Source organism: Talpa occidentalis, unplaced genomic scaffold, assembly GCF_014898055.3.
Source record: "Talpa occidentalis isolate TD23 unplaced genomic scaffold, MPIMG_talOcc4v2.1 talOcc4.7, whole genome shotgun sequence".
In the NCBI taxonomy this organism is placed as follows: Eukaryota; Metazoa; Chordata; class Mammalia; order Eulipotyphla; family Talpidae; genus Talpa; species Talpa occidentalis.
This window is the reverse complement of record NW_023605083.1, coordinates 119,626,276-119,647,490: the sequence shown is the minus strand read 5'-3', so window position 1 is coordinate 119,647,490 and position 21,215 is coordinate 119,626,276. Positions and strand designations below refer to the sequence as shown.

At 49.1% G+C, this 21,215-nt stretch overlaps 3 protein-coding genes and 1 pseudogene across 3 annotated transcripts; 3 read left to right on the top strand and 1 right to left on the bottom strand.

Annotated features, from left to right (window-relative positions):
* Positions 1-431: 431 nt before the first annotated feature.
* On the bottom strand, positions 432-3,452 carry LOC119231585 (tigger transposable element-derived protein 1-like; annotated as a pseudogene).
* An 856-nt stretch (positions 3,453-4,308) lies between these two features.
* Positions 4,309-4,647, top strand: LOC119231018 (keratin-associated protein 17-1). The gene has a single exon (XM_037492634.1). It carries the CDS (start codon positions 4,309-4,311, stop codon positions 4,645-4,647), a length of 339 nt encoding a protein of 112 aa, XP_037348531.1.
* A 6,308-nt stretch (positions 4,648-10,955) lies between these two features.
* Positions 10,956-12,407, top strand: LOC119230375 (keratin-associated protein 16-1). The gene has a single exon (XM_037491436.1). The coding sequence runs from the start codon at positions 10,956-10,958 to the stop codon at positions 12,405-12,407; it is 1,452 nt and encodes a 483-aa protein (XP_037347333.1).
* Positions 12,408-16,765: 4,358 nt separating this feature from the next.
* On the top strand, positions 16,766-17,830 carry KRTAP29-1 (keratin associated like protein 29-1). The gene has a single exon (XM_037493288.1). It carries the CDS (start codon positions 16,766-16,768, stop codon positions 17,828-17,830), a length of 1,065 nt encoding a protein of 354 aa, XP_037349185.1.
* The last annotated feature ends 3,385 nt before the right edge of the window (positions 17,831-21,215 follow it).

Genomic DNA, 21,215 nt, shown 5'->3' with positions numbered 1-21,215 from the left:
GCAAAATTTTTGGTTTCCCAGCACATATAAAAATTGCATTTACAGGCCTCCCCGGTGGTACAGTGGGTTGAGTGCAGTGCTGTGAAGCTGTCCATAGCCTCTGCAGCCTGGTTCAATTCCCAGCCGGCCAGGTTGATTCTCACATGGTGCGGCAGACCTCTCCTGTCTTGCCTGCTGCTCCCCTCATCAGCATATTTTGGTCCTTCTACCTGTTCTGCTCCCTGCTCTGTCTCTGGTGAATTCTCTCACCCTCCTGCACCTCTGGGCTATTCCCCAGTGCTTATATAAATAAATAAATCTTTAAAAAAATTGCATTTACATTATACTGCTGTCTATGAAGGTGCACTATAACCATGTCTAAAAACCATGTCTAAAAAATATACATATATTATTTAAAAATACTTTATTGCTAAAATTTGCTATTCATCATCTCATCCCTTGGCAAATAATAGTCTTCTTGCTGCTAGAGGATCTTGTCTTGATGCTGATGGCTAAGACTGGTCAGGGTGATGGCTGCTGAAGGCTGGAATTAAGAAATTTTGATTTCTTAAAATAAGAGAACAGTGCAGTTTGTCACATTGATTGACTCTTCCTTTCATGAAAGGGTTCTCTGTAGCAGGCAATGCTGTTTGAGAGCGCTTATCCACAATAGAACTTATTTCAAAATTCGAAATTTCAATATCCCAAACCCTGCTGCTGCTTCATCAACAAGATTTCTGTAATGTTCTAAATACTGTGTTGTCATCTCATCAATGTCCACGGCATCTTCACCAGGAGATCTCAAGAACCCACTTTATTCGCTTGTTGATAAGAAGCAACTCTCAGTTCAAGTCTCATCACGAAATTGCAGCAATTGAGTCTCCTCTTCATGCTACACTTGTAAGTCTCGTTGTCTTGCTATTTCCACCACATGCATGGTTGCTGCCTTCACTGGAGTCTTGAACCCCTCACAGTCATTCATAAGGGTTGGAGTCAACTTCCTCCGAATACCTGTTAAGGTTGACATTCTCACCTCTTCCCAGGAACAGCAGTGTTCTTAATGACACATGTAAGGTGGACCTTTCCAGAGGGTTTTCAGTTTACTTTTCCCAGATCCATCAGCGGAATCACTACAACTGGCAGCTGCAGTCTTCTGAAATGCATTTCTTAAATAATAAGACTTGAAAGTCAAAATGACCCTTTCATCTATAGGCTGCAGAATGGATGTGTTAGCAGGTATGAAAACCACCTTCATTTTCTTGTACCTTTGCATCAGAGATCTTGGGTGACTAGATGCATTGGCAATGAGCGACAATATTTTGAAAGGAATCTTTTTTCCCCCTGAGCATTGGGTTGCAACAGTGGGCTGAAAATATTCAGTAAACTGTGTTGTAAACAAATATGCAGTCATCTGGAACACCCCCCCCCCATTTATAGACAGAGTAGATTTAGCATCATCCTTACAGAGTCCAAGGGTTTTCAGAATGGTCAGTGAGCATTGGCTTCAACTGAAAGTCACCAGCTGCCTTAGGCCCTAACGAGAATCAGCCTGTCCTTCGAAGCTTTAGAGTCAGGCACTGACTTCTTTTCTATAGCTATGAAAGTCCTAGATGGCATCTTCTTCCAACAGAAAGCTGTCTTGTCTACTCTGAAAATCTGTTGTTTCATGTTGCCACTTTCATCAATTATCTTAACCAGGTCTTCGGGCTCTTCTGGCCTCAGGTTCTGCACCAGCACTTGCTGCTCCACCCTGGATAGTCTCATCGCAGACATGGCTTCTTTCATTATTTTCATGAGCCAACCTCTGCTGTCTTCAAACTTTTCTTCTGCATCTTCCACACCTCTCTCACCATTGAGTTGAAGAGTTAGGGTCTTACTGAGCATCAGGCTTTGATTTAAGGGAGTGTTGCGGCTGATTTGATCTTCTATCCAGACCAGTAAAATTTTCTCCCAACCAGCAATAAAGCTGTGTCATTTTCTCGTCATTCATGTGTTCACTGGAATAGCGCTTTTAATTCTGTTCAAGAACTTTTCCTTGGCTTTTACAAGGGGCAAAATGCCTAGCTTTCAGCTACCTTGGCTGTCGACATGCCTTCGTCACTAACCTCAATCATTTCTAACTTTTCATTTAAAGTGAGATGCATGTGACTCACTTGAGCACTTAGAGGCACTGTAGGGCTATTAGTTAGCCTAATTTTAATATTGTTGTATTTTAGGAATGGAGAAAGAACAAAGGATGGGGGAACCACCTATCTGTAGAGTAGTCAGAACACACACAGTTATTAGGAAAGTTTGTGGTCTTTTAGGGGGTTACTTTGCGGTACCCCAAATATAATAGTAACATAAAAGACCACTGATCATGGAGCACCCGAAAACAGATATAACAATGAAATGTGTGGAAATATTGTGAGAATTATCAAAGAGGATTACCAAGACTGGGGTGCAGGTTGGAGATCTGAGTTTTTCAAAAGCCCGCACCTTGGGAAATTCTGATGTAACATTGGGTTTGGAAGTCACATGGTATTTTAAGGTTCCTCCTAGTTCTAAAATTCCACATCCTGGGAAGTACTCAGCATCATGTCAGATCCAAGGGCTCGTCCCCCCAACTATTCCCTTGAAAATCTGCACCCCTCTGCTCAGTCCCTGTAGTCCCAGGATGCTGCCTTACTGTAACAGGGTGGTCCCCAAGAAAGGGGGAGGTTCCCTGCCCCTCCCAAGGGAGGGTGGAGCTGAGCAGGGAGAGAAGAAGCTGCAGAAGAGACTGAGGAAGGAAGCAGGATGGAGCAAGGAGACCTGGAGGAGGCGCATGGAGCCTAGAGACACGTGAAGAAACTGCGCTTGTCTTTTGGTCGTGGACTGGGTGACACAGATGTGGGTGAGACCCGTGGGGAGGTGACAACGGCAGCTTTTATCTTGATGTTGATTTTGCTCTTTTCCTTCCGGGCTTGTCCAGTTGTTTGTGACCCTTTTCTGTGGGTCCCCACTGGAAGATGCTTTAGACTTGTGGCAGGCTTTGGGGCCTTGCTCTGGGCCATTCCCATTTGGATGGAGTTTTACCCACGAGGGGACGGGTAACTCTGGATGCTTCACTTAGAAACTAGACTCTTTGCCTTACCTGTATTGTTTCCTAGTTGTATTAAAGTTCCTTCCCATTAAAGTCTCCTATGTTTTGTGCTGATGCGGCGGATGGCAGAACCCATGTAGAATAGGCAGGTTTGCGGGGTTTGGGCTGCCCCTCTCCCTGTCCTATAACATTACCTCTAGGTGGATCTATAAAGGAAAGGGAAATTGAAAAAGGGGGTGTGTCCCTCATTCAGATCACCACACCCACAGCCGCCTTGCATCCCTCCGCACCTCCTCCCACTGTGCTTTCTGGGGGTGCTGCCTTCCAGAGGCAGTCTTTGGGCTGCTGGGCTGCCATTCCCATCCGAGAGGTTGACAAGGTACCAAAACCCCAACATGGAGATGGGCATTTTGACCCGTCTCAGAATTGGCACGTGGACCTGAATTCCCTGTGCATTCTAGCCTCTCTCGGCAGGTGACCCTCGGGGTTGCTCTCCCGCAGCTGCAACTCTTTCAAAACTGCACACAGCGCTTCCACGTTGCTGCGCACATGCACTCATCGGCTGCTCGGCCCCGCCAGGCCCCGGCCCATTTGGAGAGAAGAGCGAGCTCAGCTCGCCCTGCAGCCCCGAGAGAACGTGGCGCCCCGTGTCCTGCGGTTTTATGACGAGTCTCCGCATTTCTCGGGGCAGTCATCACTCCCGCCCGATGCCTCCCCCCACGCCCCAACACCCGTGCGGCGCACTCCGCATAGCACACGGGGACACAAATATTTGCCTTTTGCTCACGTGGGCGCCGCGGGATGCAGGTTCCACCTGGAGCCGCCACGTGACCCGCGCGCCCGCCGCCGGGCCTGGGGGGCGGGGGGGGGCGGGGGCACCCCGGGGCACCCCACTAGCCGCCCAGCGCCTGCCCCCCCGCAGAAGGGCCCCCCGCCAGCGGCCCGCGGAGCTGGGCCCCCGCAGGGCAGCGCCCCTGGAGCCAGCGCGCCCCTGGGCCGGCCCGGCCCGGCAGGTGCCGCCCGCGGGGTTCGGGGTTCGGGGTTCGGGGTGATGACAGGTGTCGCCCCTGGACAAACAGCCGCTGGGGCGAGTGGGGCCCTTTTACGAGTTGAGGCACTCGGGGCCGGAAAATAAACAGGCGTCACGAGCCGTTCCCGGCCGCGGGCGCAAATAACCCGGAGCGCGTCCCCCGGCGGGCGCGGGTATAAAGGGCGCGGCGCCCCCGGCCTGGGACCTGCCGACCTGCGAGCCGAGCGCCGGGACCATGGGGTGCTGCCCAGGGGAGTGCTTCGCCTGCTGCCCGCAGGAGCAGGACTGCTGCGAGGAGTGCTGCTGCCAGGGCCCCTGCTGCGGCTGCTGCGGCGCCTGCTGCGGCTGCGGCGGCGGCGGCGGCTGCTGCGGCTGCGGCGGCGGCGGCTGCGGCGGCGGCGGCGGCTGCTGCGGCTGCGGCGGCTGCGGCGGCGGCTGCGGCGGCTGCGGCGGCGGCTGCGGCGGCTGCGGCGGCGGCTGCGGCGGCTGCGGCGGCTGCGGCGGCTGCTGCGGCTCGGGCGGCTGCTGCGGGCCCGTGTGCTGCCAGCCCGGCCCCGTGTGCGACACCAAGTGACCCGCCCCGCGGACCCCCCGGCTCCGGACGCCCCGCGCGCTGCAGAGGACTCGGGGCCCCGCGCCCGGCGCGCCTGAGAAGTGGAAGCCGGGGCCCCCGGGCCCCCCGAAGCTCGAAGGCTGAACCCTCGCGGCTCGTCTCGCGGAGCGGCACGTCCGGCCCGGCCGCGCGCCCTGGGACTCGGGGGGCCCGGGACGCGCCGCCCCCCGCGCCCCGGCTCCCCGCGCCCCTAGATGCGAACCCCTCTTTTCTTGGTTAACCCGCTAATAAACCCAGCATGCTGGCCGCACCGAACACTTCTCCCGCCTCTTCCTTCCCTCCTCCCCGCACCCGGGCGCGGGGCTGCGGAGGTGCGGTTCGTGGGGCGCCCGCCCGAGCGGAGGGGCAGCCGGCGCGGGCATCGGGGGCCTCCACCCGGGGAGCGGATCTGCACCCCACCCCCAGGCGAGACCCGCAGCTGCACTTTTTTTTTTTAAAGATTTATTTATGCATGCAAGAGCTGGGGTACAGGCCAGGGGTGTGGGGGTGAGAGGACTCACCAGAGACAGAGTGGGGAGCAGAACAGGCAGACGGACCGAAAACACTGCTGAGGGGAGCGGCGGGAGAGACAGGAGAGGTCTGCCGCGCCATGTGGGTAGCTCCCTGGCCGGCCGGGATCGAACTCGTGCTGCAGAGGCTGCGGCTTGCCTCATAGTGCGGTGCTTAACCCCTTGAGCCACCAGGGAGGCCCCGGCAGCCTGCACTTTTTTTTTAAAATAAATTTTATTTTTATATTCCCCATACAATTGCAACCCCTTTATTTTGACCCCAATCCCTCCCCTCCCCGCCCCCTACCCCCCCATAGAGTGTCTCTGGTTCAGAGTTTTTTGTTAATTTTGATATTTTCTTTCATATAGTTATTCTTTTTCCTGGTCCCTTATTTAAGTTTTCTAGATTCCTGCTATGAGTGAGACCATCCGGTATTTTTCTTTTTCTTTCTGGCTTATTTCGCTGAGCAGGATCCCTTCCAGCTCCATCCATGCTGCTGCAAACTGCATGTGTTTATCTTTTTTGAATGCTGAGTAATATTCCATGGTGTATCTGGACCACATCTTCTTGATCCATTCATCTATTTTTGGGCATTTGGGTTGTGGCAGCCGGCACTTTAACTACAACCCCACTTGTAGATGAAAGCTTCCATGTGCTGGCTGACGTCCACTTGGGGGCTTTAAAAAAATGCAGAACCTTGCGCTGCCCCTCTGGGGAGTCTGTCCGGCAGGTCTAGGGTGTGGGACCTGCAGTCTCCAAAGCTCCTGGTAAGTGCTGAAGCGGCGCAGGCTAATCTAGAGCGAGGCAGGGCTTCCTCCACAGGGTATCAACAGTTACCGAGGGGTTCAGGAAAGGGCTGCAGCCTTGGTCAGAACTTTCTGGCAAAGTCAGAGGAGGCGGCGCTGGTAAAACAGACTTGCTAGCTATTCCTCTTTCAAAACTTTGTAAGGACACAGGTTCTAGGCTGTTCTGGGAAGTCTGGTTGTTCCCTCCCCTCTTTGCTTTGGTAAAGGCTTCCCCTCCTGTGTTAGGTTTTCTTGTTCTGGAACCCGCTTTTGTGTGTGTGCCTCAGTCCTAGGAAGGAGAGGGAGGCGGGCATCTACCAGGTGGAGATGGACTCAGGTGTATGGGAGCCCAGCTGGAAAGTTAATATTCAAGACAGTTGATCCAACTTCTCGCTAAATGTGATTTTACATGTGAAACAAAACTTATTCTGCTCTTGCCCTGGGCAGAATGCTATTTATTTTTATTATTACAAAGCAATGTTTCATTCAGTCAGGAAACAACTTTTTTTTCTGATTATAAGCAAAGCAATGATTCCTAAAAATTTGAAGAAATACAGACAAATATAAAGGAGAAATAATTGCCATCTGAATTCTCACCACTCTGAGTTCGTTATTGACATATATCTTCCTAGGCTCCTTTCTAAGCACATTTACAAATAAAACTGGGGCCATGATGCATTTACCTTTTTACTTATAAAAACTTATGTTTCATTTTTATAAGCCAACTATTTCAAGATATAATTTACATATAATAAAATATTCCTATTTTTATGAGATTTGACAAATATATATACTTAAGCAACTATCACCGCATTCAAGATATAGAATTTCATCCTTCCCCAAATTTCCCAGTGCCCCCTTTGTAGGTAACCCTTCCTATCCCTGACCCCAGCTTTAGGCAACCACAGAGCTACAATGTGTAACTATAAATTTCACCACTTTGAGAATTCCATAGAAATTAAATCACATCTGTGAATTCTTTTATACTTAGAATAGCATTTTGATCCATGTTGTGGTAACAGTAGAATATACATACGTTGAGGTATGATGTTGTACTCCAAAACTTAGATAGTATCATGAACTAATAGTAAATCAATAAAACCTTATTAAAATAGTTCATTTTTTTTGGGCCTCCCCTCGTGGTGCAGCGGTTGAGCGCTGGGCTGCGAAGCTGCCTGCAGCCTCTGCAGCACCAGTTCGATCCCCGGCCGCCAGCGAGGGTCCCACATGGAGCAACAGACCTCTCCTGCTGTGCCCGCTGCTCCGCTTGGCAGTGTATTTTGTCAGTCTGCCTGTTCTGTTCCTCGCTCTGGCTCTGGTGAATCCTCTCACCCTCCTGCGCTTCTGACTGTACCCAGTGCTTGTATAAATAAATAAAAAAAAGTTCATTTTTTTATTAAATGGTAGTATTGCATTGTATGAATATATTACATTAAAAATACTCATCGACTGATGGGCATTTGGGTTGTCGCCAGATTTTTGCCATTATGAATAAAGCTGCTGTGAACACTCATGTACACTTATTTTGTTTTCACTTATTTTGGATAAATGCTTAGAAATGGGATTTCTGTTTATAAGAAGCCACTAAGCTGTTTGGCAAAGTGACTGTGCCATTTTGTATTTCTACCAGCAATGTCTGGGAGTGTCAGTTGTTCCATGTTCTGCTTCACACTTGTTATTATCCATCTTTTTATTCTAGAACATATGCAGTGCAAGCTCATTGTGGTTTCTTTTCTTTTCTCTCTCTCTTTTTGTCTAATTAAAAAATCCAATAGTAGGGCCTCCCTTGGTGGCTCAGCGGTTGAGCGCTGGGCTGCAAAGCTGCCCGCAGCCTCTGCAGCGCTCGTTCGATCCCCGGCCACCGGCGAGGGTCCTACATGGCGTACAAACCTCTCCTGCCACCCGCTGCTCCCCTCAGCAGTGTACTTCGTCCTTCTGCCTGCTCTGCTCCCTGCTCTGGCTCTGGTGAATTCTCTCACCCTCCCGCGCTTCTGACTGTACCCAGTGCTTGTATAAATAAATAAATAAATAAATAAATCTTTAAAAAAAAAAACCCAACAATATTAGAAGTGTCTTGCTTTTGGAGAGAATTTAGAATTGATTCTCCCTGGCTGAGTTTTAGACTCTACTAGTGAGATCTGTTTTTGCCCTGGCTGGAATTAGCATCCTAAGAACTGGCTCTTTAACTCCCCTGAGAAAGTCACAACCAGAGCAGAAGTGTGCCAATGGGACAAAGTTACCAGAGACCAATGGGGCTCCATTAAGTAGTTGTGATTCTGAGGGACTGATTCTTTTATCATTCATGATCACCGTCTCCCAGATGGGTAAATGGAGAATTGTAAAGTCCTTGGATTACTGACAGAAAACTGCCCTTCTTAGGTGTCCACAGAAATTCTAATTCCATTCATTCATTCATTCATTCATCCAATGCTTATATAATGTCAAAGGAGATATGGGCTTTTGAAAAGAACAAGGTAGGAATGTACTAGATGGTGAAAAAAGCAGCTTATTTCATTTAGCAAGGAAGGACTCTGAGGAAATGATGTCCCTATATAACAGATGATGTTATGCAAGTTTCTCAACTGAGAGAGTTTTCAGGGATTCACTGGGAGAAGGGCTATTGCCATCTGGAATTCCATTGCTGGCTTAGCTGAGGAAGAAAATATGGATGGAGAGAAGAGCTGGGAAGGTAGGGATTAGGGCTGTGGAGAGGCCCTTCTGCAGAACTCTTCAAAAGTCCTCTCTCCCCACTGCCTGACAGCCACATCTTGAAGGATGGCTCTTTGTGTTCCTAACCTACTTTCCACCACTGAGTCATGCAGATTCTGGCTAACATTGCTCTAGCCCCAAGGCACTGTCCAGTTTAGGTTGGCACCATGAAGCTTTTGCTTCACTGGCCTAGAACCCTTGTGATCTCCCTGCCCCCAGACTCTCCCCCCTTCGCTAACTCCCTTTTCCAGTCTGTGGGACCTTTCCAAAGTCAAACCTGATCAAGTTACTCCCTTGCTTTAAACTCCCAGGTGTCAGCATAAAATCCTGCTTCTGATCCTCAAGACCCTTCATGATTCAGGGCTAGTTACTCCTCTCCCCTCCCAGTACTAACACTGTGCCTTCCTGTCCACTGGCACCTTTCATTTTGACTCTGGAACCCTTCATTGCTTCCCAAGTGTATTATGCTCTTGTGTCTTTGATTTTCACAACTGATTCTTTTCCTGCCTTTACCACCACCTTTTATCCTTCTTTGAGGATTCAGCTTTCCTTTTTATTACTTGAGACACATTTCAAACTTCCAAAAACCATGTGGATGTTTCTCCTGGTTGTCCCCATAGCACCCCCAGAACTCACCCATGTATTGTAACACTTGTATGCACACTGTGCCGTAATTGCTTTGTATGCACTGGTCACTCTTCTTGGGTTCCTTGTGGCAAAATTGCAATTCATTTTTTTTTTTTTGCATCCTTCACACAGAACCCAATGATGACTGAGCTGGAGGGAATGAATAAAAATGAAATTGATTAGTGATTATATAAGTTAATGAATGAAGGGAAGGATAATGAATGCATGGCACATTGGTTCAACTGTTCTAAAGGAAATCCTGTCTTTTGCATTGATGTTGAAAGCACATGATGGAGGCCAGTTAGGTCCCTTACTGAGCAAGGATGCCAGGGGTTGGTGTTTAGAAATATAGGGTTCAATTTCCACCTCACGTCTCAGGTGGTAGTACTTGCACAACACTTTAAAAAAGCATTTGTGTTTTCTTTGAGTTTTGTGGATCTTTTCTTTCAGGAGCTGTTAAAATTACCAAGGGCAAGAATGACTCTGGGGGTCTCCTGAATACCTGATGGGATTGCGGGATGGGTAGAAGGAAAACGGGGAGGAAAAGCAGAAAAGGTAAGTCGAGTGCTTCCCAGGGCTGCTCACAGGATAGGATGGAGGACAGCATTATGGGGTGAGCCTGTGGCATGGGGCTCCTGAGAAACGTGTGTCCAGACACAATGGTGAAAAGGTGGGAGAGCAACCCTCGATCAGGAGGCAAGATGTGGCTGATGTTTAGCAAGTGACAAGCTCTTTTATTTCAAGCCCCCTTCCCTTTCTTTGCCTAGAATGGCAGAAGAGGAATTACTGCCACATGGGATTGATGATGTTATTTTTTATTTATGCATACAAGAGCTGGGGTCTAGGCCAGAGGTGTGGGGGGTGAGAGGATTCACCAGAGACAGAGTGGGGAGCAGAACAGTCAGATCTGCTGAAATACACTGCTGAGGGGAGCAGGGGGCGAGACAGGAGAGGTCTGCCGCGCCATGTGGGTCACCTCCCTGGGCCGGGATCGAACTCGTGCTGCAGTGGCTGACGACAGCTTGAGAGGGCTGATACTTTAACCCTTGCACCACCTGGGAGGCCCTGCTAATGGTTTTAAATAAGATCAATGCTGTAAAACAGTCACTTAAAGTCCCGTCCAGATATCCCCTCTTCTACAGAACTCATTTTTCCTCCTCTCTTCCTCTGTAATGCCTGTATGTCTATGTTGAATTTGTCCCTGCATGCCTGCCTGTCCCCTAGAGAATGAGACCCGCCAGAGTGGGTCTTACCCATGTGGCCATCCCCCTGTGTCCAGTCCAGGACCTGGTACAGAGGGCAAGAAGTTAGAATAATTATAAGTTTCTTCAGCCCCTGGCCATAATGCTCAGAAACACAGACCACTCAGCTTGGAGGCAGTGATGCTTACTCCAAGATGACCTGTAGCTCCGACGATACCAAATTTAGCAGGTCAATAAACAAACAGCTTCTTTATGGTCAGATAAACAACATCCAAATCAACAAACAGTGGCATAATAAGATGTTCCTCTGAAAACCAGCCCCAACAGGAACGAGGAAAAGATGCAGGGCCCACAACAGCAGGAGCCAGCGAGTGGGTATAAAAGCGAGGGCCTCCAAGAGCAGCCCAGCCAAGGCAGCAAGCTCTCAGCGTTCACAAGGAGCAGAGGCACCACCACCATGTCTGGAAACTGCTGTTCTAGGAAATGCCCCTCCGTGCCCGCCATCTCTCTCTGCTCCAGTGATGTAAGCTGTGGAGGGCCGATCTGCTTGCCCAGTTCCTGCCAGAGCCAGACGTGGCAACTGGTGACTTGTCAAGATAGCTGTGGGTCGTCCAGCTGTGACCCCCCGTGCTGCCCACCCTCCTGTCCCCCAAGCAGCTGTGTGCAGCCGGTGTGCTGCAACGTCACCATCTGCGAGCCTGCCTGCTCCGTGAGCAGCTGTCCCCAGCCCGTGTGCTGCGACCCCACCCCTTGTGACCCCTGTTCCGTGAGCAGCTGTCCCCAGCCTGTGTGCTGTGAGGCCACCCTTTGTGAGCCCTGCTCCGTGAGCAGCTGTCCCCAGCCTGTGTGCTGTGAGGCCACCCTCTGTGACCCTTCTTGCTGCCAGCCTGTGTGCTGTGAGACCCCTTCCTGCCAGCCAGTCATCTGTGTGCCAGCTACCTGCCAGGCCTTCCTCTGCAAACCCATCTGTGAGCCCAGCTGTTGTCCATCTGTCTGTGCTGTGCCCAGTTCCTGCCAGGCGATGATCTGTGAGCCTGCCTGCTGCCAGCCGGTGTGCCCCACCCCAAGTTGCTGTTCATCTGTCTGCCCTGTGGCCAACAACTGCCAGCCTGTCTGCTGTGACTCCAGCCCTTGTGAACCACCTTGCTCAGAGCCCAGCATCTGCCAACCAGCAGCCTGTATGGCTCTGATGTGTGAGCCCGTCTGCCTCCGCTCTGTCTGCTGTGTTCCCAGCCCTTGCGAGACACCTTGTGACGACATTACTTGCCAAGAGCCCCCATGCTGCATCTCCAGCATCTGCCAACCCATCTGCCCTGAGCCCAGCCCCTGCCCACCAAGTGTCTGCGTGCCCAGCCCGTGTCAACCTACCTGCTACGTAATCAAGCGCTGTCAGTCCATCTCTTGTGAGCCGGTCCCCTGCCCTTCTAGCTCCTGCCAACCTCTGTGCTGCCGCCCGGGGTCTTCTGCATCTGCCATCTGTCAACCTACTTGCTCTCGGACTTTCTTCATCCCCAGCTCCTGCAAACAGCCTCGCGTGCCCTCGGTTCCCTACCGCCCGATCTGCCGTCCAATCTGCTCTGGACCCATCACCTACAGGCAGCCATACGTGACATCCATCTCCTTCCGCCCTGCCTGCTACCGCCCCTGTTATTCCATCCTGCGCCGCCCGACCTGTATCACTTCTGTCTCTTACCGCCCGGTCTGCACCCGCCTGACTAGCGCCGACTCCTGTAAGCCGGAGATCAAGCCGTCCGTCTCCGGCCCGTCGGATTGTCCTGACGTGACGCCCTGCAAAGGGGACGGTCCTGAGGTCAATCCTGGCCAGTGCCCCGATGCCAAACCCTCCAGCCCAACCTCCTGCGAGGCCACGAAGGGCCAGCCAGCTCCCACCAAGCCTGCCGACTGCTGAACTGGCCTCAGCCACGGATTCCTGCCAAGCAAGCCACCAGCTAGAAAGAAAACCTGACCGCATCGCCCAAAGCGCATGCTGACTTAGCTAGCACCTGTCCTGTCTGCACTATCGCTTGCCATTGCTCATGCTTCAGAGAACTCATCAGACATGTCAGTATCCCGATAAGCCAAATGAAGGCCTCCTGGGGGGGCATCTGGGTTCCTGTCTGCTGCTGCCAGCAAGCTGAGAAATGCCGCATTGCCACATCATCTCAAGTCTTCCCTGGCATATATTTTGTTCTGTCCTCAAGCATATGCTCCTTTGCTGCGTGTACTCACATTTCTTGGGGACCTCTTCCTTGAGGTGAAGATATTTAACTATCTAATAAATGTGGCTAAGTTGAAGCGACACGTTCCTGGTGCTCTCTTGTGAATGGCATATTCTCATTGGCTGACTTGCTTTGTCTCTGAGGGCATCCGTATTCACTCACTCATTCGTCTGTTCATCCACCCAAGCGGCATTACTAGAGAGCAGTTAGGTGCCAGGGACTGCATTAGGCTCTAGGCCTGAGAAAACAAAAGTCTCAGTCTCTGCACTCAGGCAGCTCACTCCCTGGGGAGGAGACAGGAAGAGAGACAGTTGCTACATGTCATTGTGCAAAGTTCTGGGAGAGGTATGAGCAGGCCTTGTGGGCTTAGCAAGGCCGGGAGGAACCAGAGAAGGATTCTTGGAGGATGTAATACTGAAGCTGAGTCTTTCAGCACAAGTAGGAATTAACTGGCTAGGATACCAGGAAGGAAGATCTCTCGGGTGGAGGAAATGTATACACATGAATGGGGCTCATGAGTACACTATTCATTAGGTGACGCTTGGGCAGAGGTATGCTTCGAGGAGCTCTGAGGTCAGATAAGTGGACAGTGACCTGCTCTTTTGGGGCCTTGTATGCTCAACCGAGGCATTTGAGTTTGGTGCAGGGCTGACATGGAAGGCACGGAGAGGCCCTCCCTATGTGGGGTGACAGGGGGCATAAAGATCACTGGGTTTTGGAATGCCCCTCAGGCCTGGGTTTGGAAAATCGAATGGAAGAGCAAGGTCTTGGATATAAGGAGACTTGTTGAAAAATCCACTGGTTTTGGGGTTCATAGAGAATGAAAACAAGTGGGGTATCATTCTTATAATAAGGAAGTAACCTGAATTTCTTATGCAAAAGCTTTGCTTATGAGTCTCCCTGGTGGCGCAAGGGGTTAAGCACAGCACTATGAAGCAATCTGCAGCCTCTGAAGCATGAGTTCGATCCCCAATCTGCCAGGGAACAACCCACATGGCACAGCAGACCTCTCCTGTCTCACCCACTGCTCCCCTCAGCAGTGTATTTCAGTCAGTCTGCCTGTTCTGTTCCCCACTCTGTCTCTGGTGAATCTTCTCACCCCCCATACCTCTGGCCTGTACCCCAGTTCTTGTATGCATAAATAGACAAATCTTAAAAAAAAAAAAAAAAGCTTTGCTTATGTTCCCCTAGTCCCTACAAGACTTTTCTTGTATAAGCTCCATACACAAATTAACAATCTCTAAGAACAAGGTTGTCTTCAAAGTAGTCACCCCTATACTCAGTGCACAGAATGAAGTGCCATCCTTTGTCCTCAAGGTGCAACTTTGTCCCAACCACAGGGATTTTGTCCCAACCAAACACAGAGAGTCCCAACCACTCTCAATTTTGGCACTGTTGATATTTTGGACAGAATAACTCTTTATCATGACCTGGAGACTGTCCCATGCAATAAAGGATGCCAAGCAGCATTCCTGGGCTTTTCCAACTAGATGTTAGTGGCACCTCCTGGGTGTGATGACCTGCAATGTCTCTACATAATGGTGAAGATCCTTAGAGGGAGGGGAGAGCCTTTGTGTGAGAGCCACTGGGTTAGAGAACAGCAGAGGGAGAAAGCCAAAGGGAAACTTACCCTGCCTATCAGCGTTGGGGCTACTGTCTCATGAGGCCATTGGGATTTATCTTTGTCTCCTTTTAAGGTCAAGAGAGGAGTTGGCTAGGATTTTAAGTCCCTGTGTGAAGCATGGACTTGGTGTTTCAGGTAAATCGTAGCAATTCCTTGAGGTAGGGTTTCTTTCCCCCTATTTTATAGACAAAGAATATGAAGGGGCATGTGAATATGATGGTCCAAGGGACCATCAGCAGAGGCAAGTTTTCTCTCTGCTGATGGTAACTTTTACACAGTAGAAGATTGTGCTGTCGTGAACATGACTGGAAAATGACCACGTGTAACAACATGGGGGACCCCCACCAATGTAATGTTAGTTGACAGAAATAAGCTGGTGTGACAAGCTTGTGTGACAGACAGACACACACAGACAACACACACACTTAAAGTTCAAAAACACTGTATACTCACTAACATGCATACACGTATGAATGTACATATACACAAATATATATACTTGGCACCATTCATAATCCCAAAACACAATCCTGAACACTATAATCCCAAATGCTGAAGTCTCAAAAGGTCAAAATCCTTAATGTTTAATATCCTAAAATCACAATCCCAAAAGATCAAAAGCTCTAAAATCACAGCCTGAATTATGAAAGTCAAAGAGTTGCAATTCTGAAAGTCAAAGAGAAGTGATAATGCAGGTCAAAAAACCCAATACCTCCCCTGCTGAATCATTCAGTCATTGTATCTCCTGCCCTTTCACACATAGCCCCACGCTGCCCTTCAAAAAACACCCTCAGTCAGAGAATAAAAAGTATTAGAGAAGCTCAGTGGCCTGAACCAAAGACACCAGTATGGAGATTCCACAAGTGTTGCAAAGCACAGGAGAAGGTGATATCCATAAATGAAGAGTTGCTGCTTCATGTGCATCTGCATCTGAGAAAGACAACTCTTTTCACACTATGCACTTTATTGTGCAAGGTGGCTTATTAAGTGGTCCATGGTATTTTTATGTGTTTCTTAAATCCCCCACCCCCTTTTAAAATGTAAATACATGTCATCTAAGGAATGTTCCAGAATTATATCTTTCGATCTTGGTCTTTTGGGATTGTGATTTTTGGACTTTAGGGATTTTGATCTTTTATGATTTCAACATTTGGAGTTATGATGTTTGGGATTGTGTCTTTTAGAATTATGACCCCAGCACAGGGCCCGGGGGGAACTGCTCACAAGCCAGTGCTCCGCTGTACAGTGTCAGCCTTCAATCATGCATAGAAACCCCACCTCCTGAGTTAGGAGATGTAATAGTGGTCAAGATCAGAGCTTTGGGGTCAGCCCAAAGGTTTGTTTGAGCCTTGTTTCTACCCCTTATAACTTGCATCATTTGGGGAATATAATTTAAGCTTCCTGAGTTAGTTTTGCTACATCTAACACAGTGAAGACAAACTTTTTAAAAAATATATACATATTTTTTACATCATCCTTCATTTTTGTACAATGTATGATTTCCCGTGAAATTCCCACCACCCATTCATTCACCTGTGCACCATCACCATGGTCCCTTGTGCTCTTCGGACCCCTGTCCTGATCCCTCTCCCTCCTCCTCCTCAACAGACTGTCTCTGGTCTATGGGTGCCCGTTGATTTTGATTTTTACTTTATTATAGTTTTTTCCCCCCGATCCTTTATTTTGTTCCTCTACATTCCTCCTATAAGTGAAACCAACCGATATTTTTCTTTTTCTTTCTGGCTTATTTCACTGTAGGTAAGATTGCTTTCAGAAATTGTAAAGTTTCCAAAGGCAATCTTAGCTACTAAGGTCATTGCAAAGATTGAATAAAAAATGCAGGCAAGGACATGGTGGAGAGTAAGCGCACTATCGGTGGAAGTGCTTGCTACTGTCATTAGTAGAGGTGGTCTAGTGAAGTGAAGCTTCAGGAAAGGCAAATGGGAAGCTCTAGAAAGTGGTGGAGATGATGAAGTGCTGTCTTGGGGTGCCCCATTTGCCATCAGACATTGTCCTCCCTCTGCTGGGGCATGGTCATTTCCTGATTGCCTGCTGGTGCAGACCTGCATTCCCGGCAGAGGAGCAGGCTGCTTGGCTAGGCTGCAGCCTCCTGATGAGAGGTTAGTGCAGAAAAGGCCCGCTTCAGGCAGGCTGGAGAACAACCTGTAAAAGTGACAGCTCATCCCAGGAGCACCAGGGAATCCAAATCGGGCAAAGAAAACTCCCAACTCAACAGACAAGTTTGTAAAGTGGGGGACAACATCTCCTGGGCTCCGAAGCCTGCTAATCAGATGTTTGTATGCAAATGACGGAAACAATAACAAGGAATGATGCTCCTGTCAGGCCAGCTCAGCTTGTGCCGGGACTATAAAAGCCCCACATGTGAGAGGTCTTCAGCTTGCTGGCGAGGTCTGCACCGGCACCATGGAGGACAGCTGTTGTCCTGGAAACACCACCGCCAGTCCCGATGTGCCCGCCTTCTCCATATACTCAAACACTGGTCGCTTCCGCAGAGGCATCCCTTTGCCCAGCTCCTGCCGGAGCAGAACGTGGCAACTGGTTACATGTGAAGAAAAACGTCAGTCATCCGGCAGTGCCCCCAGTGACTGTGAAACTGCTTCTTGCCAATCTACCTGCCTTCCAGCAACTTCTTGTGTGGGTTTTGTTTGCCAACCCATTTGCTCCTGCAAAGGTTGCTACGAACCCGGGGCTGGTCAGCCTTCTTGTCCAGTCAGCTCCTTCCAACCCTCCTGTTCAGAATCCACCAGCTGCTGTGAAGACAGCTCCTGCCAACAAAGCTCCTGCCAGGACACTGTCTGCATGTCTGGGTCAGGCCAGGTAGCTTATGACCAACCAGCCTGCTGCGACCCGAGGTCCTGCCCATCCTCCTGCTGTGAGGTAACCCCCTGTCCCGAAACGTCTTGCCCACCCACTGGGGCAGGCCCCTGTCAGCCAACTTGCTGCCAAGCAGGTTCATGTCAACCCATCAGTGGTGAAGGTCAGCCCTGCCAACCAGCTTACTACCAACCCATCTGCTACATTTTCAAACCTTGCCAATCGGTTGTCTCCATGCCTGTTCCCTGCCAGCCGTCGACGTGTGTGTTCAGTCCTTGCACTCCTGCTTGCTATGTGTCCTCCCCTTGCCAGCCGCTTCACTGCCAGGCAGTTCCTTCCATGTCCTTCATCTGCCAGCCAGTGGTGAGCTGCCAGCCACCATGTTCTGCAAAGAACCCTTGCAAACCAGCTTCTGGGGGCACCATGTGTTCCAGTCAGCCAGCTTGTGGTGGGCCCACTCCCTGCGACCAAAGTGGCTGCAAATCCCCTCCCTGCCAACCAGCTTGCTGCGTGACAGGCTTTGGCAACTCCCCCAGTGGTGGCTCCAGTGGCTTTCAACCAGCTCCCTCAAGTCTCTGCAAAACCAGCACCTGCTTGCCAGGTCCCTGCCAACCCGGTCACGAGTCCGGTGTCTGCAAGGCCACAGCTCACTGATGGAGCTCCCTTCATACCACTGCCCATGTCTACAGCATCCGCAGAGCCCCGTGGCGCCCACTTCCAGCCAAGCACTGTGCTGTCTGCTTCTCCCCTGACTCTGAATCCGGCCTGCGTCCACTTCTGGGGCTGACAAGGGCGCTTGTCCAGGATCACTGAGTAGAGAGGGCCACCTGAGCAGAGCTGACCTCGCGGCGAGCACGGACCTTGCCATAGCTTGCACCTCCTGATGTTGTCAATTCATTTCACTCCAGCAAAGTCTCCTCTCCAGTTTTGCTTTCTTTTGATGCTTCCCAGTCTTCAAGAAGATTCCTTTGCTGCCCACTGCTAATAAAATTGTGACTGATTAAGCATGATGAACAAAGCTCTCGGTGTGCTTTCATTCCTTTCCCTGCAGTCCTGGAGCCATTTCCTCAAGTCACAAGCGAACCAGTGATAGGGGCCTCCGGATCCTCGTGTGCTTTGGCTGAAAGGGGTAATGGTGTCTAGAATTACAGATGCCCAAGTTGGAAGCAAGTAAGGACAGACAATTCCTGGGCTTCTAGCCTTTCCACCCGCAAGAGCTCTTTTGAGATAAGTGCCTCAGTTTCCCCACAGTGGAAGATTTGGTAAGCCTGAGACAGAAATAGCCCAGGGAAGCCATTGACGAAAAGAAACACGAGGTTTTGGCCATGGAGAATAGCAAAGGGCTAATTCACTTAAAGCTGGTTTTAGTGATCAAGTCACCTAATTTAAATAAAATGAAAAACTCTTCAGGAATTTTTGGCATATTAAGGGATGGTTTTTATTTTTATTTATTTATTTATTTATTTTTGTGGGACCCTCGCCGGTGGCCGGGACACAACTGGCGTTGCAGAGGCTGCGGGCAGCCTCGCAACCCAGTGCTCAACTGCTGCACCACCAGGGGAGGCCCAAGAGATGGTTTTTAAAACCATTATTCTAGTGGAACTTCTCACTGCAATTTGTGTTTCTGGTGTGTCATTATTGAATCTGAACACTTTTTAAGTGGTTGGATTGGGTTTCTTTTGGGGCAAGCTTAGGGGGAGACTTACAATGTGTACCTGGAGTAATGGTGCAGAGTTCTGCCCCAATGGACTCAGGCTGTGAAACAATTTAGGTCTGACACCCCCAAATCCTCCCACGAGTATATCAGGGGTACATGGAAGGATAACTTCCTGTAGCATTATTGTGATGGCTTAGATTTTAGAGGAAGCTGTTGTCCACGCTGGGAGAGCGGATGGGTGATGTGTGGTGAGCCCTCCCACAGAGGGCTGGATCAGCCAAGGGTGTTCCAGACACAATGTCAAGAGCACAGCCAATGGTGAAGGGTAGTGGCTTTGGGACACCTCTTAGTCTGTCTTCTTCTTGTTCTGACCATGGACTTCTCTGTGGAACCAGCAAATGTTTTTCCCTGGCCATCTGCCAATAAACAAACTATGTTTGTTTAACATGTTAGGTGCAAAATGTGGGGCTGGAAGCTTTGTGCCTTTCCTATGCTTGGCAACAGTTTAAATAACATACATTTATTAGGTCTCCTAGAACTCATCCAGAAAACATCTGAGCCTCCTTTTATAGACAATGTTTTGCCTGGTCTGAACAAGGTCTGCACATGCTTGGAGTTGCATCTTCATTTACACTTCTGTGCAGAGGAGGGGAGCAATTTTTAAAACACGGGGGAGGGGAGGGGTTTGAGAAAAAAAATGTTGCAAAAATACACCATGCAGAATTGAAATTTTCTTACACGTGCTCTGGAGCTTTAAAAAATAGAATTGAAGTGAAACATAATTGATAAAGCTGAAGGCCCTTCCATGCCCTTCTCTAGTCCTGTTTCTCAGACACAGCCAACCTGCACACACTTCAAGTTATGGTTTGTTTATGTAAAAATATAAATAACACATACTACTTATAAAATATTTAAACAACCTAAGCATTAGAGTTTGGAAATTTAAAGCACATGTAAGTTATGCAATTTACTTTTCCCTTCCATTTTTGCTCTTAGAAACTATGCAGATTGATTGAATCTGTTTCATTATATTATTATTGCATAAAAAATGACCCCACAATTTAGTAACTAAAAACAGTAAACATTTATTATCTCACTGTTTCTGTGGTTAGAAACGTAGGTGTAGCTAAGGGGCCTGTAGTTCGGGTTGTTGAGGTGTTGGTGGGGTCTGCAGGCCTTTTGGCTTGACTAGGGGAGGACTCACTTCCGAGATCACACACTTAGCTGTTGGCAGGCCACTGGCTCAAGCCAGCTGTTGGCCAGAGTTGTCATTTCCTTGCCACATGTGCTTCTCCATTCCCTTCTGACTCTCCCCGAGCAAATGCTCCAAGAGAGAGAGAATGAACCCCAGTATGGAAGTTGTTCTGCAGCCTCATCTTGGAAGTGACACCTCACTACGGTCACTGGACTCTATTCATTAGAAGCAAGTCAGTCAATCCAACCCACATTCATGGGCAAAGGACTACACGAAGCCCTTTCCACGAGCAGGTGGGGCTACCTCAAAGCATCTTAGAACCTGCCTACCACAGACTGTCTGACCCCTATGATTCACGTGCCAAACACGCTCTCTCCCTTTGCAGGTCTCCCCCTCTCTCAAGGAAACCTTACCTTTTTGCAGCATGAGCTCAAAATCTGGAATCTCATTGTTAAAATCAAGTTGCCAGATACTGGCACGTTGACAACATGTGGGTCATTGTTGTGTGAAGGGAGGATGTCAGTGCACTTGTGAAAATAATTAGCAGCATCACGTGGTGGCAATTCATCTTAAACTTCTTAGTGCTATGTTGAAATAAGGTTTGATCTCCTTATTCAGATGAAAAGGAATAAAAATTAAAATCTCACTCTCACTGTTAAAGTGTTTTCTTGTTTCAGAAGGAAATAAAACTTCACTTATTATAAAAACAAGCCATTCTTGAAGGGAAAAATAATGGATGAACAAAAAATGGAAACCTTGGTCCTCCCAAACTCCAACCAAATCCTGCTCTACTGGGCTAGACCACTGGTTTCTGTTTCTTACGATTTAATCTTTTTTCTTTCCTGTTATACATGTTTGGTTGTTTTCCTTATTTGAAAGATGGAGGAAATTGGTGCTAGTTTATCTTCCTAAAAGTAATGTGGCAATCTTACTGTAGCCTTACCACCACTGAATACTATTATACTCTTAAACAATGCTGATTGATCAACATAAATATTCACCTCGAGGTTTGGGTAATATTAAGGTTTGCATGATCAGTGAGTGTGGCCTCTGGCCACAGGTTATGGGGAGAGGTTGGAAGAACTTTGTAAATATGCAAAATGTTTCCTGAAGGGAAGACCTGAGGGCTCATGTTGTCACAGTTTTCAAGATGAGTAGAGATGATTAAGAGATTAGCCAGAAAGGCC